General features: G+C 27.8%; 1 protein-coding gene across 2 annotated transcripts; it reads left to right on the top strand.

Annotated features, from left to right (window-relative positions):
- Window positions 1–229: 229 nt before the first annotated feature.
- Window positions 230–5,313, top strand: LOC114179093 (nuclear transcription factor Y subunit A-7). 2 transcript variants are annotated; one of them, XM_028065308.1, is made up of 7 exons: window positions 247–470; window positions 1,185–1,239; window positions 1,369–1,474; window positions 3,770–3,912; window positions 4,233–4,334; window positions 4,432–4,596; window positions 4,695–5,313. In XM_028065308.1, exons 3-7 carry the CDS (start codon window positions 1,417–1,419, stop codon window positions 4,881–4,883), a joined length of 657 nt encoding a protein of 218 aa, XP_027921109.1. In that variant the 5' UTR covers window positions 247–470; window positions 1,185–1,239; window positions 1,369–1,416; the 3' UTR covers window positions 4,884–5,313. The 2 variants fall into 2 exon arrangements, with proteins under 2 accessions (XP_027921110.1, XP_027921109.1); XM_028065309.1 differs by lacking the exon at window positions 1,369–1,474 and having other exon boundaries at window positions 230–470.
- Window positions 5,314–16,226: the final 10,913 nt, after the last annotated feature.

Below are 16,226 nucleotides of genomic sequence, written 5' to 3'. Positions count from 1 at the left end.
CCAATGCAATGTAATACAAATAGTGTCTGCCACATGTAGAGTACTCTGTTATTGATTTAAAAAGCGTCACAGAAACCGACCAAATAAAATATGAATCGCGAAAATGAGAATTATTTTAAACATTCGATACAAATGAGGACCATTTTAAACATTATGTCAAAATGAAACAAACACTATGAATTTTCATAAGGACGAAAAAATAATAATAAAAAAAAAAAGTTGAGGAGTTTGAAGAGAATATTGTTGGTGAAGATCCAACCACACAAGGAGAAGAGAAAGAAAAAGGAAAGAGAAAGGAAGTATCTGTGGGGAATTGGAAGCAAAAGAAAGATGCAGCAGGATTTGGTGTGTGGATAGGGAGGGTCCAGCGTAGTAGCTGTGTACCCACAAACGCTACGCAACACAACACATTCTTCTTACACACCACCGCAACCACTTTCTCTCAACCACAATAATTCAACTGCTTCAAGGTTAATTTCCATTTCCTAAACCCTAATTTTCTTCCCTCCAATCAATCACCAACCAAATTCCCGTCTACCGCTTTTCGATTTAATTCTCCCAACATTTTTTTTAATTTTCTCTGTCTTTTCTTGCTTTTCAATTCCAAGCGAATGTGTAATCACAACAAAGATGTGAATTTGTCGCCCTTCACATGCTCTTCGGGTTCTTCCTGTTTGCAATTTTTAATCTTGAGCTTCTGGGTGCTCTGTAACTACCCCAACTGCTATTTTCTCACTCTAACCGGTTTTGCTTGCAATTTTTGGAATTGTTTGTTTGATTAGTTTGGGGGAATTCTCTTATTCAAATGTTCTGTTGTGTCACTTTATTTGAAATTTTGTGTTTCATGGTTGATTTTCTTTTTTATTATTATATATTTTTATTCCTTCTCCCCATGCTACAAGAGCCGGTGAACAACTGTAACAAATAGTTGCAAACTATTTTTATCTTCGCTTATTTGTGATCTGATCTCTACAGTACATCCATCTCTGATATGTGCTTTTGTCTGTCTTTATTCTGGTTTTATGGTATAACCAATATGTAAGTTCAGTTGAAGAACTATAAATCGTATATACTGTTAACTGTTTTAGTTTTCGTTTCAGCTTCTGTTACTCTGTTTTATATGTGTAGCATGTGGCTGTAATACTCCTAACTTCTTCTGTCTACAAATTCTATTCTGGTTCCAGGTTTGGACAGTGTTACGCCCTTCTCGAAACATGACCTCTGCTCACAACCTTACTGGTATTTTAACATGAACTTGGTGCAATTTATTATTTGTAACCTTTCCCATTTATGACGAGTGGATTAACTGCATGTCCCAAGTTTAGTTAACAGCATATTGACCAATATCATTGATGTTTTTGTGTCTAGTGGAATCGTTACAACAACAGTAACTCATCCCTGTCTAAGGAATTGTTAATGGAGAAGTTTCTACTCCACATTAAGTTGAAAATGGGAAAGATGAATAGCTACTGGTGTGAGTGCAGCAAATTTGCATTTAATATTGTTGTGTCATGAATTATTCTTTTTGTGACAATAACAAAAAAGGGTAAAAAATATATTTCTTAAAGAAAACATGATAATTTTCAGAAACAGAAAGTTAGGATCTTAATTTTCATAAAAACTTATGTTCTTACTGACTAGTAACTTTTAATCTTGTCTACAATTCATACAGGCAACTACACTGAATGTTACCCTTTTTGTATTCGTTACCTCTTGAAAATTATTAGTTTGCATTAAATGATATTGACCTCTCAGTATCATAGATCTACAACTCGCTGTCTTTTGAGGTTGCCTATCTCTTAATCTCGCAAGTCATTGAATTCATACTCTTGCACTGAAGCTGCATAATATGACTTATTTCTTGTATTCTTCTTTTGCTATTATGGTGTATGTTTACTGGTTTTCTGAGAAGCATCTTTGTTTTGATGTCACGCCTAAGGACTGCAATCAACATTTCCTTGCTATTATATTTTTAGTTTTTACTTATGGTTTCATGCTATCGTTAAGCATTTATAAAATCCTATTTTAGCTGTCATAGTATCTCATTTTGTTATTTTTAACAAAATTTGAACTTCTTAAACTTCTTTAAAAGTAAGTCCTGTAATCCTCGAATACTTTAACTTTGTTTTTAACTAAATCCTGCACTGGCCACCTTTCTGTCCTACTACATAATATGTTAATAAATGGCTTAAATATATTTTTAATCCCTCAAATTTGAGTTAAGTTTATCTTTTGTTCTTCAAATTTAAAATTAATCTTTTTAGTCCTTGTAATTTGGAAAAAGCTTGTTTAGTCCCTTGGCCCAATTGTCACATGCATAAATGTTGTCAAAAGGAGTACTTAATGATAAGATAAGAATGCAAAATCAAAACATGTGCTTAAGTATTTAATGATAAGATAAGGATGCAAAATCAAAACAGGTTGCCATTAGCAATTTGTTAATTATATAAATTTAATATTTAGTGATATTTATGGCTGATGGACTAAAAGAAACATTTTTCAAATTGCAGGGTATAAAATGATCAATTTTAAATTTCGAAGTCAAAAACACTTACTCCAAATTTGAGGGGCTAAAAACATATTTAAACTGTTAATATATTATTCTTGCTTTGTTGTTCATTAGAGTAGAACCAAGTAGAACCTTTCCTCAGAAACTCCAGTGTGCATTCTAGATTCTAAAACTTTATCATGTGAAAATGGTAAATTGTAAGAACTATGAATTTATTCATGTATAGTATGCTATATAATACTGATACCTGGAACAAGCAAAGCCTAAATGTCTATTTGATGTTTTCCCTCACTCTGCCTCACTGTAAGGTGTGGATTGTGAAGGGGTTTAGACTATGTTAGCTATTAAATATTATTCATATCCATCCACATATTGTAATTACACACCTTTTTTTTTTATTTATGGTTTATTCATTTCCCTGGTATCGGGTGAAAATATCAGTTCTCCCTTAAAGCTGTCTCTTCAAATATTAGGCTCCTTTGCATTCTAACTTAGTCAAAAATGAAGAATTTTTTTGTGTATGTTGCTTGAGAATATTTAATGATAATCTATTCACTTGCTCTCATAATACAATAGTTGCATATTTGCAAATTCAGTTCTTCTCATCTGGCTGTTATGCTGGTGGTGTAGACTACTGCCTTTTTCATTTGTGAAAATTATTTATTAATAAATTATGCTTTTTACCCCTCTCCTTTGTATATCCTTTTCAGCTTTGCTCATAATTATCTGTTTTCTTGAGTGATATATTCGATTTTCCCTCATTCAAGCTAATTTTTTTAGAGATTTGTAAAGACAATTAATGTGCAGGAGTTTGTAGCAAGATCCTCATTACATCGCAGAGGAAATTGTCCTCCACCAAAAAAGTGCACATTAATTTGAGATGAAAAGAGTGAAATTATAAGTTGTCACATGATTAGCAGGTGACAAATTTGGGCAGAAAAGTTCACCTCAACTAATGTTTTTGACAATCTCTGTTTCTTCTGTATTTACAAACTCAACTGAAATCTGGAGTCTATGTTCCATTTATCATAGATGTTTTTTGCATTCTAATTGTTTCACATGTATTATAAAATGCTATACTAGGTTCGTTTTTAAGATGTTTTGTTTTGTTTTGGATTTAGCATGTTTGCTATTAATCCTATTCGATTGGAATTTTGATGTTTATTTTTATTTTTTAAATTGAAGCATTTTACTTGTTCCTTCACTCTATTCGGAGAACATATTTACTGTCTGAACTTATGTAACAAAATGTTTATGCAGATAATGAAGATGAAGGGCAGCACCAGTCCGAGTCCCAAGTGCAGTCCCCGTCCGCGAATGGAATTTCTGATTCCGGTATTAGTACCCAGAATGTCAATGTACAGTATGCAACACCTGGCCAGCTTGGAGCTGGGCATGCAATGGTATGAACTTCGTCTCTCTTTGGGTTTCCTTCTGATTGTCTTAAAAGAGACACGTTTCTTTAATTATTTGACGTCATCAGTCCTCATTGAATCTCATCCTAATATTTGATTAATTCCAGAGTTACTACGGAATGGTTTGTTTTTGTATGGGCCATAGCCATTAGATACCTACCAATGTGTCTTGCCTGTTGTGGGTATAAGATAGACACCCATTGCCGTTGTTTTGTCATTGAAGCAAATTGAATCTGAATATTACCAAATCATGATGAAAATGTTCTGTACATGTTACTGATTTATTTTCCTTTCTTATATAATTGAAGGTACCACCTGTGTATCCATATCCAGATCCTTATTATAGAAGCATCTTTGCTCCCTATGATACTCAACCTTATCCCCCACAAGCCTATGGTGCACAGCCAATGGTTTGCTCTAATCTTTTAATGTTGATTCTGTTAATATTCTAGTGTCTCCTTGTATACTTTTCTTATCCTCCAATTATTGAATCATGTCCTGTTCCAGGTCCATCTTCAGTTAATGGGAATTCAGCAAGCTGGTGTTCCTCTTCCAACTGATGCAGTTGAGGAACCTGTGTTTGTCAATGCAAAACAATATCACGGTATATTGAGACGTAGACAATCCCGTGCTAAAGCTGAATCAGAAAATAAAGCTATAAGAAATAGGAAGGTATATCATTCTCTGCTTGTTTACATTTCGTTGTAATGGCACCAATGTTCTATTGTTGTAAGCTTCTTACTTCACTTCCTCTGTAATAAACGTTGCAGCCATACTTGCATGAATCTCGACACATGCATGCACTGAGAAGACCGAGAGGATGTGGTGGTCGGTTTCTGAATTCAAAGAAAGAGGAGGAGAACCAGCATAATGATGTGGCATCAGCAGACAAATCACAATCCAATATCAATCTGAATTCTGATAAAAATGATCAAACATCATCAGATAGGACATCCTGAAACTACAGAAATGACAATATCTTAGACAGTGGGGTGATCGATTGTATGTGAGAGGATCAATAATACCTGCCTTGGATATCCCACTATTGCTTCATTCTGGCTTTGTACAAACACTGTAGGTTTTGTGTGGTAGGTTGGTACGTTAGGATGTGGCATGATGCAGGTAAAATGTAAATTGAAGTGATTTATCAAATATTGGCCTTTGGTAGGTGAGATTTTTATGGTGAGCATTTTCTTTTGTATTTGGTACTGTAGAGAGATTAGAGATTGTCCGAAGCCATGTTTGGATTGGTTGGATCATGTTTATTTACCTTGCTGGAGGCAGTTCAAGGAGTTTCAAGTTTCAACCATGATTAGTGGTGAATATTTTTAGTTCTTTCTGTTCAGTAATTATTGATAGATAGATAAATAAGGTCAACGTTCTTACTGATATTGAAATTTATCCTGTTTTTGGTTATAACTTGTCCTGCCACGCCTGTTTTTAACGGGACAGATAAAAGAATAAATTTTACATGTATTTTAAAAAAGGATGCATTTGAATTTAAAAAATATATATATAATTCTCATAGAAAATTAAACATCTGTGTTAGATCTTAAAATGGGGAGATTGCTAATCTCTATCTATAGACATTAATAAGGAATGAGTAAAGCACTGACTAGAGGTTTCTTAATGAGGAATGAGTGAAGTGAGCATTTCTAATGCAGAGTGTTCTATAATTTTACTAAATAATATACTAGGAATATACTATCAACTGAATGTGAATAATGATTATTTTATAGAATATTCAAGAATGTGAATAGTAATTAATTTATAGAATATTCAATTTATGTTTTAAATATATTGGATAAGGATAGGTACATAAGCTCATGAATTAAGAATCTGAATAGAAAGTAGCTTGAATACTTTTAACCAAGAGGAAAGAGTTTTGAATCTAAGTAATTAATTTGTCTTTATGACTTCACACTATGCTAAAATTTAAAATAACTTACTATTATGCATATCATATTAAGTTAATGTAATGTTAGTTATTATCATGTCAAATTATTTAGAGTGAATGTTGGGGCTCATAATAATAATGACTTCATATGCTATTGTTTATGAGTAGTAATTTGTGAGACATGAGGGATTTTCATAATTCTCATTATAATATGTTTCGTATTTCAACTTATTTTAGATGTTATGTGAGCGTGGATTTGTGGAAGAAAGTTAAAGTAGATCTTCACACATGGTGAATTTGCGGGAAAAGGTTGAAGTAGATCTTCACACACGAGGAAAGATGAGGTGGGAAAGTCAACTCATTGAATGTAAAAAATACTAAAAAACCTTAAGATGATCAAATGTATCTTGAAAATCAAAGAATCAAAAGTTGAAAGGTGCATGAGAATCGATTCGTATCTATCGATTATCATCTGTCACATGTTGGTTAATTCTGAAAAAAAAATGTAGGAGAATTGATTCTGGGAAATTTGTAATTCTGAGTCCCTTTTTACGCGAATTTGTAAAGAAAAATCTCCAATTTTTTTTTTGTGAAACTGGGTTAAGTCGTTAGGATGGAGGACGACTTTCAGGGTGAAGTCGTCCTCCACCATGACGGTTTCTATTTTTTTTAAAAGATGGAAGTCGTCAGGCGGAATGCCGATTTCTTTTTTTGTGCTAGTGAAGTCGTCTTTGCAGATGACGACTTCATTTTAGTTTTTTTTTTTTAACCGTAAATGATAATAAATTGAAATAAAAATAAAAATAAACATTAATATATATTTAAAATGATTATAAATTAAAATACAATAATTTAGTAACTTGAAAATATTGAAACATTCATCTATGTCCTCCGGTTTCACATGTTGGTCTTCTTCTGGGTCTGTTGGGACGTCTTAGTGGTTGTTGTTGTTGTGGTTCATCATCATCATCATCTTCATCTTGATGACTTTGGACATTTTGTGGAATTTGTGGTGATTGGAAAGGCATTGATGGAGGATAGAATGACATTGATGATGAGGATCCTGGATAATAGGCATGGTGGTGTCATGGTTGTGGTTCCAAACATATGTGATGGACCAACACCAAAAAACTGAAAATTTATAAAACATAAAATAAAATTGCAACGAAAAAAAATCAAAAACTGAAACCGGCCTCCTGTCGGACGACTTCACTGCAAAAACCAGCTGGAGGCCGGACGACTTCACTACAAAAACCGGCTGGAGGCCGGACGACTTCACTACAAAAACCGGCTGGAGGCCGGACGACTTCATTTAAAAAAAAAAGAAGAAGGGAAACCGACCTTTGGGAGGACGACTTCACCTTTAATGTCGTCCTCCCCCTGACGACACGACCCACTTTTACAAATAAACTTTCAAATGACCCTTTTTTACAAATTCTTGGTCAAAGTGACCCAGAATTACAAATTTCTCATTGATTCTCCTCTCTCCTTCGTTAATAAGAATCCATTCACTTATGTTATTTATTGCACACTAAGTAGCTTTGTTAATTCACCTGATATTATTTTTCATCACTAAAATCATTAAGGTTTTTGACAAGACTCTCTGATTTATACTTACACTCATTTGATGTATAAGTTTTAAGATTAAATATATTTTGCTTCCAAGGTTGGGAATTTGATGTTTTCAACCACAATATGCTACATTAATGACGATGCACGTGTTGATGATATTGATCTGTCTTGTGTTTAGGTTGTAATGTATGGTTTGAATGTGTTGTAAATAGTTTTTTTACCATTGCTCTTGCTTTGGTTAAGTATGTAATTCATTTGGAAGTTTTTTAATCTTGCTCCAAATGTTAAATTTTGTTTTAATTAATTAAAAAGTGTTTTGATATTTTTTTAATATGCAAAAACTTATTGGATTTGTAAGAAAGAATCTTTTATTTAATTAAAGCACGAATTAATCAATTACAACTAATCAAACAATTTTAAAATATGGTGGATAAGATGTTTTCATATATTAAGACGACATTTTAATTTATTTAAAACATTTGTAACTGGATTAAAAGTTTGCACTAAATGAGTTTAAATAATTTAAAACATGTTTTAGTATATTAAAAGTGACAATTTATAGTAGAGTTTGCTCAATCAATCTTTAAGCAATAATGTACGAAGAAGTTTTAAATTATTTATAAATATTAAGATAAATTCTTCCAATTAGATAAAAACTTAATTACTTTATTAGTCTTGTGATAATTATAAGTAAAACACAATGTGGCTTAGGAGTGGCAAAACAGACGGTCAAACTTAGTTTAGTTTGATTCATTACTGGTTCGTCAAAAATGGGTCGGACCGGACTGATCCATTTAATAAAAATGGGTCAATAAGAATAACTCACCCCGTATAGGATTGGTTAATGGGCAGATCGAACTGATCCGTCACTTTTTATATTACTTTTTTAATTTATCTTTAATTTTTTATTATTTAAAAAAATGTTTATATATACATATAAATGAATATTAAAAGTATATTTAATCATGTAAAATATTTTCTAAAATTTTAATTATATAAATTAAAATAATTATTACATTTACATGTTAAATTATTCTATTATAATTAATTATACCTTTAAAAAATATAAAATAAAAAAATTAATCTCTTTAATTATTTTTTATTTTAACTTAAATTTTAAAAAAATAAGTCAACGGGCCAAGTTGGACTAACCCTTATTTTGGTTTGTCAATTTGATAGACTAGGTGGACCGGATCAAAACAGACTTACTCATTAGACCCAACTCGTTTTGTCACCTCTTGTTATGGATTAGTTTTATATCTTTTATTTTCATCTCATGCTCAATTTATCCATATGTTCTTGTTAGTTTTTCTAATATTTTTAGTAAGTAAGATTTTGACTGGAACTATTAAGAATGTTACTTTGATTAATTTTGTCGTAGTACAAGATTTTATAGGGTTCACACTTCTTATTGTGTGTATTAAATATTTCTTACTTTTTAAAGAAAAGTCTCATAAAACTTAAAAAGTATAGTTAATTAGTTAAAAAAAAATATTAAGTAACAATATAATTTTCATTACATTTTTTTTTAAATTGAAAAAAATCTTTAATATTGCAACGATTCAACGATGGTCATATTATAAAAAAAGGTTAACAGTTTTATAAATAAAATCGTATCATTAATATATTTTTTAATCTTCTTTTCCTTTCAATCGTTTTTTTTATTTATTTTCGAAGTACATAATATTTTATATTTGATTTTTTTTTTAAATGCTAATAGAAAAAAGTTATTCATGAGTTAAAATATTCCTTATCTTACATCTTTATATACTTTTTTCTCTCTCTCCATCACTTTTCATTACAGTCGAAGATGCATCTCCAAAGCTAGCATTAGGCTTTCTAATATTTCACTATCTTCTTTTTTATTTCACTGTTTTCTTACCTATTCGTGAATTTTTCACATGAACATGTTTTTTTGTGTACATTATAAAAATCAGGTCAGAATATATTAAAAACATATTTACAATTTGATTCTTCAAAAATCGAGTTCTGAACTGATAAAATAAAAATATAATAATCTATGTGAAAAAAAATCCCAATTTGTAGGACTCCAAGTTTTTTATTAATATTAAACAACACATATTAATATATCTATATTTTATCAATTTCCAAACAAATAGAAATATATATTTTTTGTTAGAAAGTAAAAGATAATTATAATATTGGGTTGATGAAACAAGTGTGGAATTTTGACCTTTCAATTAAGATGAGGAATAAGAGGAAGAAAGTAGAAACACGTACCAACCAGAAAACAACAACACAAACATATGTAATATATATACAAACAAAACTCATTTATTAAGAATTCTCATCCATTGCGTTATCCTTTCCACACTACAAAACATGTTCTTCATTTGTAGCTAATCACAAACTTTTTTACTTTAAATCTTAAGTATATAGAGTTTTGTTTTTTACATGTAATATAATGTTTCTGATAAAAGAATACTTCAAGTCTAAGATAATGATATTATTTATAAAAGAATATTCTTAGATGAGAGCTTTCATACTAAAAATATTTTTTAGAGTTTTTCTTTATCACTGGTTTGTCTTCTTTAATATTTTCTAAATAATATTTATTTTAGAATGTACTAGAAAAAAAATAGATATTGTCACTTTGTTCGTATTTTTTTAATTTTTTTTAAAATTTGAGTTAAGATCATTAAAAAATATATAATTAATTTTTAAAATAGTTGTTAAATATAAAATTAAAAAAATAAAAACATGTACATAAAGTAAGTTTTTAAAATGAACGATAAGGACATAAGAAGTTTTTAGAATAACAATTAAAAATTAACTATTTATAAAATAATTAATTTTTAAAATAATAAATAAAGATAAAGTTGAAAAAATTAGATGTGAATATAAATATCTCTTTATGTATAATTATATATTAATCATTATTTTATTCTCTATAACTAAATTATCTTAAATTTGTGATTATAATACAATATATATATTATTCTAATTTAAACGCATAAAGATTATATTTAGGAATAGAATTAGAATTGAGTAAAAGAAACGAAAAGTTAAAGAATCGCTGAAAATGCACTCAAAGAAGAAAAGCTCATAAATGTGCTTCAAGAAGAGTGGTTTCTAAAAAACTTTCACATTCGATATAGCTATTCTGATTTATATGGAGATTGGGAAATTTCAAAATATTATAATTTTTTGTCAATAATTAAAAACAATTGTATCATAATATAAAGCATTTATCATAAATCTCAATATAATTTATATTAGAATTGTCAAAATGATTTCTACTAATTAGGCTAAATCAACTTAGTAAACTAGATCTTTTGTAAGTTTTAAAAATTTTGGTTGGAACTAGTCAACCACATGTTGGTATATTAAATAGGTTAGCCTACTTAATTTAAAAACAAATAAATATTTTATAGATTTTTTTACAAAATTAAATAATAATTTATCACTAATTCTTAAAATTATAAATGACATAAATCATTAGTCGTACAAAATACTAACAAATAATTTAAAAGTAAAATCATGGAAGAATTTTCCGTTGTTAACATAAATAATATTTTAGAATAGTGATTGATTCTGACAATTTTATCTCACTAGAATTACAAATAGAACATTGACTTATTATTATTATTATTATTATTATTTAATGTAAACGTTTTATCATTTTTAAATTCCTAATATAATACATAAGTGTGAATTAACATTAAATAATTATTAAATTAATTTAAAAAATGAAAAATAAATGTAGGAGAAGAGATTTGTGGACAGATTTGCTAAAGAGCTTATCTTTCATAAATCTTATTAATTTAAAGTCACTATAAAATTCTCATCGATTTATAAAATTAAAAATTATTTATTATTAAAATAATAATAATTATAAATAAAAATTATAATTTATTATTAATTAATTATAAACTAATTTATTTTGGTAGTCAAAACTTAGATAGTTAATTTTTAGTGACCAATTTATTTTGATAGTTAATAAATCTTATCAAAAAATTTTACCAATGAATTTATTACCAACAAAAATATTAGCCGATAATTTAAATTATAAATTCTCTATAAATTTGGGTTTACTTTTCGTTAATAAAAAATCGTTGATAATTACAAAAATTCTTGTAGTGATTTTTAGTTGTCTTTTCTAATACCATTTGAAACACAAATATACACTACAAGAAAATCATTAAATGAAAACCAATTTAAGAGACCAAAATTTAGTTATTATATTAAAAAAGTTAGATATTGTAATCTAAAAAATTATCTGTATCTAAAATAGTATATATTATGAATAAAGTTATAGTTGTTTTGTGAATTATAGTCTAAATTGTTCTCTAACATTACATATAAATGTTTTAACTACTCACTTTTATGGGTTTGAAAGCATTGTTTAAAGTTGTCTCTAATTTAAAAGTATAAACTAATTTATAATCAATAATAACAAAAAGTTAAAATTTTGATAAATAGTGTTAAAGATTAATTTAGACTTTAATTCACAAACTAATTATTATTTTTTTATTTGTGATACAGACTATTTTAGATACAAATATAAAATAATATCTAAGTTAGTCGATATAGTTATTAAATATTTTTCTATCTCTGAAGTTGGTTGTTTTGTTTTAATTATAAATTTTGTTACATCGACCATAATTTTATCTTAAGATATAAATGTCTAGAATAGAATATTATAGAAGAACGAATAGTTATTACTTTTTTCTTCTTTCACTAATCACCATAATCCCTTAATAAACATGCTCTCATTAATCTTAGATGTGTATTTTTGTAAATAAATAAAAAATTGAAAATAAATAAAATTGTTTTTGTTTCCTTATATATAATAAATAAACGTATGTGTAATATCGATGCAATCCTAATTTATATGTTCATAAATATTGATTTATTAAAGGTTTTAATTATAATTTATTGTATATATTTGAAAGCACTTAGTTATCATAAATTTTAATTATATATAGAATAAAAATTCATCTTATGTTGTATTTAAATAACTTGTATTCATTTAAAATACTTGTATGAAAGGATTAATTATCCAAATTAATTAAAACCAAAATGTTATTATGCCTTAATTTATTCTCTTTATACTCGGCTTACAAGAAGCATTTTAGGAGATGAAAAAGAGACCCCACCATTTCCATTTTTCAAGCACTAGATTGAGAGTGTCCCTTTAAGTTTCTGTGATGCCTCTAATTTTTGCACTTGCATAAGTTTTGGATCAACGAATTCAAGTATAAGTTTAATTTTTCATTAAGGAGAAGTGATAAAGTTAAGAAATATTCGAAAAATATATATACAAACTCAATTTTTAAGTTTATGAAAAATAAATAGTGTTAATTTCTTATGTAAATTAAATTTATGTTTTATTGATGTTGTCTCTCTAGTTAATCTCTTATAAAGATCCTTTAGCGATAACAAAATTAGTGACTTGTTTTTGTTATCAGCTTATATCAATACAATATGATCACTGTATCAAAAGTTTTCATGACAAATTCAAACAAGATTGTTTTGAAGAAGATATTATTGGGAATCTAAATAATGTTGAGAAATATATTAAATAATACCTATATATTATTATCTTAAGGTTTTGGATGGAAATGAATGTCAATTTCTTATATTTATGTTTAGCTAGTGTTATTTCTTTTTAGTAAATCTCCTAAAAAATTAATAATGAATAATAATAAAAAACTTAAGAAATAAATTTAATGTATATAATTTGAAATTCCGATGGAAGAACCAAGATTTTAAATTGAGATTGATTTTTAACAAAAAAAGAATGTAAAGTATATGTATTGACCTTACATTATTATATAATGGTGTGTGTATTCCATCAATCCTATGCTTAATATTGTATTTTGAAATATATTATCGATCGTGTTTTTATTTAGTGAGTGGTGCAACTGAGAACAGGGTGGCGCAAATAGCAAAACCCTATACTCTGTTTTCATAAGATATGCGATATAAATTTTTAGAATGTTTTTAACATGAAAAAATGAATGTGGTTTAACAAATGATACATGTGGGTTAATATGTGCATTCTCTTTAACAAAATTGGAAATGGTAAGTTTATTTTATCCTACTATATTTCTTTTAAGAATTTAATTAGAATACATGTAATACTCTCATTTAATAGTATAGATTTACGTGTATTAAAATTGTTAATTTTTGTAAAAATTAACTTAACGTTATATCTAATATCGCTTTTAATTCACTAATAATAATAATAATAATATTATTATTATTATTATTATTATTATTATTATATATTATATTGTCCGATAAAGATATGGCATAATAAACAAATTAGCAAAGAAAAAGCTTCTACGTCCATCATGCATATATATGCAGCGAATCAATGTATATTACAATTTAATGTTTTTTTGCTTATAATCATAGGTAAATATTAAAAGGAAAAAAATAACATTAATAAGGAAATGTTAATTTCATTTTTTTTGGCAATCAATAAGAAAATTTGGCTTAAAATAAACAAGTTGATTCATTAACGCGGATTTCTTGTCTTTAACGCGGATTCACGTTTATTTAAAAAAAAATGTTTAAAATTTTTAAATTTACTTGAAAAGCTATTTATTTCTTTTAAAAAAATATTCCAAACCTTTTATTCCCAATTTATATTAAGCATAAAATAATATTATGGTCATATAATCAAGTACACCTTGTTTTATGCCAGCATCAAGAGGTGAATAAATGTAATATTCAGTTTTTTTTTATGACACGTAGATTTTATCAGCGATTTTTGATTTCTGTTTTATGTAAGTCTTTTATAAAAGTGTTTACTAAGATTATGAATGTAGAAAACAATCATATTCCAGTTTAATTTTGAATGGTTAAACAAAAGGAAAAAAAATACTTTTAAAAATAATTAAATATATTTTTAATTCTTAAATTTTAACACAAAATTAAAATTTGTCCTTATTTAAAATTTGATATATTTTTGTCTCAAACTTTAAAAAATGAATTGACATAATTTTTTAATCCAATGACATTGAACTTTTTTAATGTGTCTAAAGTATTTCACAACTTACATTTAAGTTAGAATGTGTCAAAACAATGTAAATCATTCGGATACTAGCACAAAATACGTTTGATATATCAATTTTTTTTAAAGTAATTAGATTAAAATGAGTATATTTATTCATTTATAACTTTTTAGGATAAAAATATTTTTAAAGGTTTAGATAAGGACAAATTCTAATTTCACTACAAAGTCTAGTTCCAAATTTATTTGACTTAAAGAAAGAGACAATTTAGTCCTGAAAGCATAAATATGTAATAATTTAGTTGTGATATATTTCATTTAGTTACTAAATGTGTAGTGAAAAACAAGTATATTCTTAAAAAAATATAATTTAATATCAAATTATTTCTTAAAATATTACAACTCAATAACAAAATAGGCCCACAAAATTTAACTAAATGAAATTGTAGCCAATTTTACTGCATAGAATATTGGATTGTTTATTGTAATTAAACTTTTACTAGTTTACATATTTAAAAACTATGAAGTTTTAAAAAATCAATTAAAAGTGAAAAACAATTTTATAAAAAATACTCTTATTTTTATTATAAAAAATTAAAAACTATAAATAGAATTTAATTTAAATGAGTTTCATTTAACAAAAATTTTCATCTCTCTAACACCTTGTTCTATGAGCCCATTTTACCTCCAATCTATGATTTAACCTCTCCTTTCATATCTTTAAATATCTGAATTTATCTTAGGACTTCGGTTGTCAAGAGCAATAGATCTACTCAATCAAATTTGTCTATAAAGTAAGTATTCTTTTTGCTCTTTTTTTCAGTCAATTATAAATTTTGTTGCATGTGACTTTTAAGGGGTAACATGTGGCTTTATACAACTTTATTTGATTATCTACTTTTGTGTGATCATGAAAGTGTGTCAAGATCATTAATCTGAGATTTTTATGTGTAGTTAGAGCTTCTTGAGGATTTTGGTCTAAATGGAGTCTGTAGGAGTAAAGGTTCTTCATCTAAGGCAAGGGAAACTAATTTAATCTAATGATGTATTTGTTTTAAAAAATGGATTGAGTAAGATGATTAATTTGAACTGTATGGTGGAGTTGATTTGACTTGCTTAGGACTACCCAATTTGATCTATCTAACGATTATTTTAAACTAAAACAAGGCATTTTAAACTAAGAAAGTACTACAATTACATAAATCGTCAAGTTGGACAACCTATTCAAGTCCAATTAGGAGTTAACATTTCAATAAAACGTTAGACGATATCACAAAATCGTAGGGCATCACTCACAAAAACCAAGACAATGAGCTCCAATGTTGTGCACATTGAGCATCATCCCGCCGCCATGGGGTGCTCACAAGTCAATAAGTTCCAGTGATCTAGGGCGTCAAATCCCACCCTTGGTACATTGAACTCTCTGAAGACGGGGGAGGGTTACGAAGTTTGGCATTGGGCATAGGACCTATCGTTGGGTGTTGTATGCCTCATGTTGAACATTTTTTTTTCATTGGACACCACCTAGAAGTTCAATTTTGAACGCCCCTGGGAAACATAACACTGGGCGCCACCCTATTTGTGCTCAAATTAAGTTTTAAAGCTTTCTTTTTTAAGTGTATATATGGATATATTATGAATGAGGGGTGATTTTAATATGAAATGTATTTTGTTTGATTGTATGGATGAGGATAGTGTAGGGATTTCCAAAGGAGGAAATGCTACATTGATCACGTGTTATAAGTGTATTGAATGTTGATTTTATTAAGGGACTATCCTGACACTACTACAATCTTATTCATCTAAAGGAAAATGTGTAGTTGTGAGAGCTAAAGGAGGTTCATATTT

Source organism: Vigna unguiculata, chromosome 3 (genome assembly GCF_004118075.2).
Source record: "Vigna unguiculata cultivar IT97K-499-35 chromosome 3, ASM411807v1, whole genome shotgun sequence".
Taxonomy (NCBI): domain Eukaryota; kingdom Viridiplantae; phylum Streptophyta; class Magnoliopsida; order Fabales; family Fabaceae; genus Vigna; species Vigna unguiculata.
This window is presented reverse-complemented; position numbering and strand designations above follow the sequence as displayed.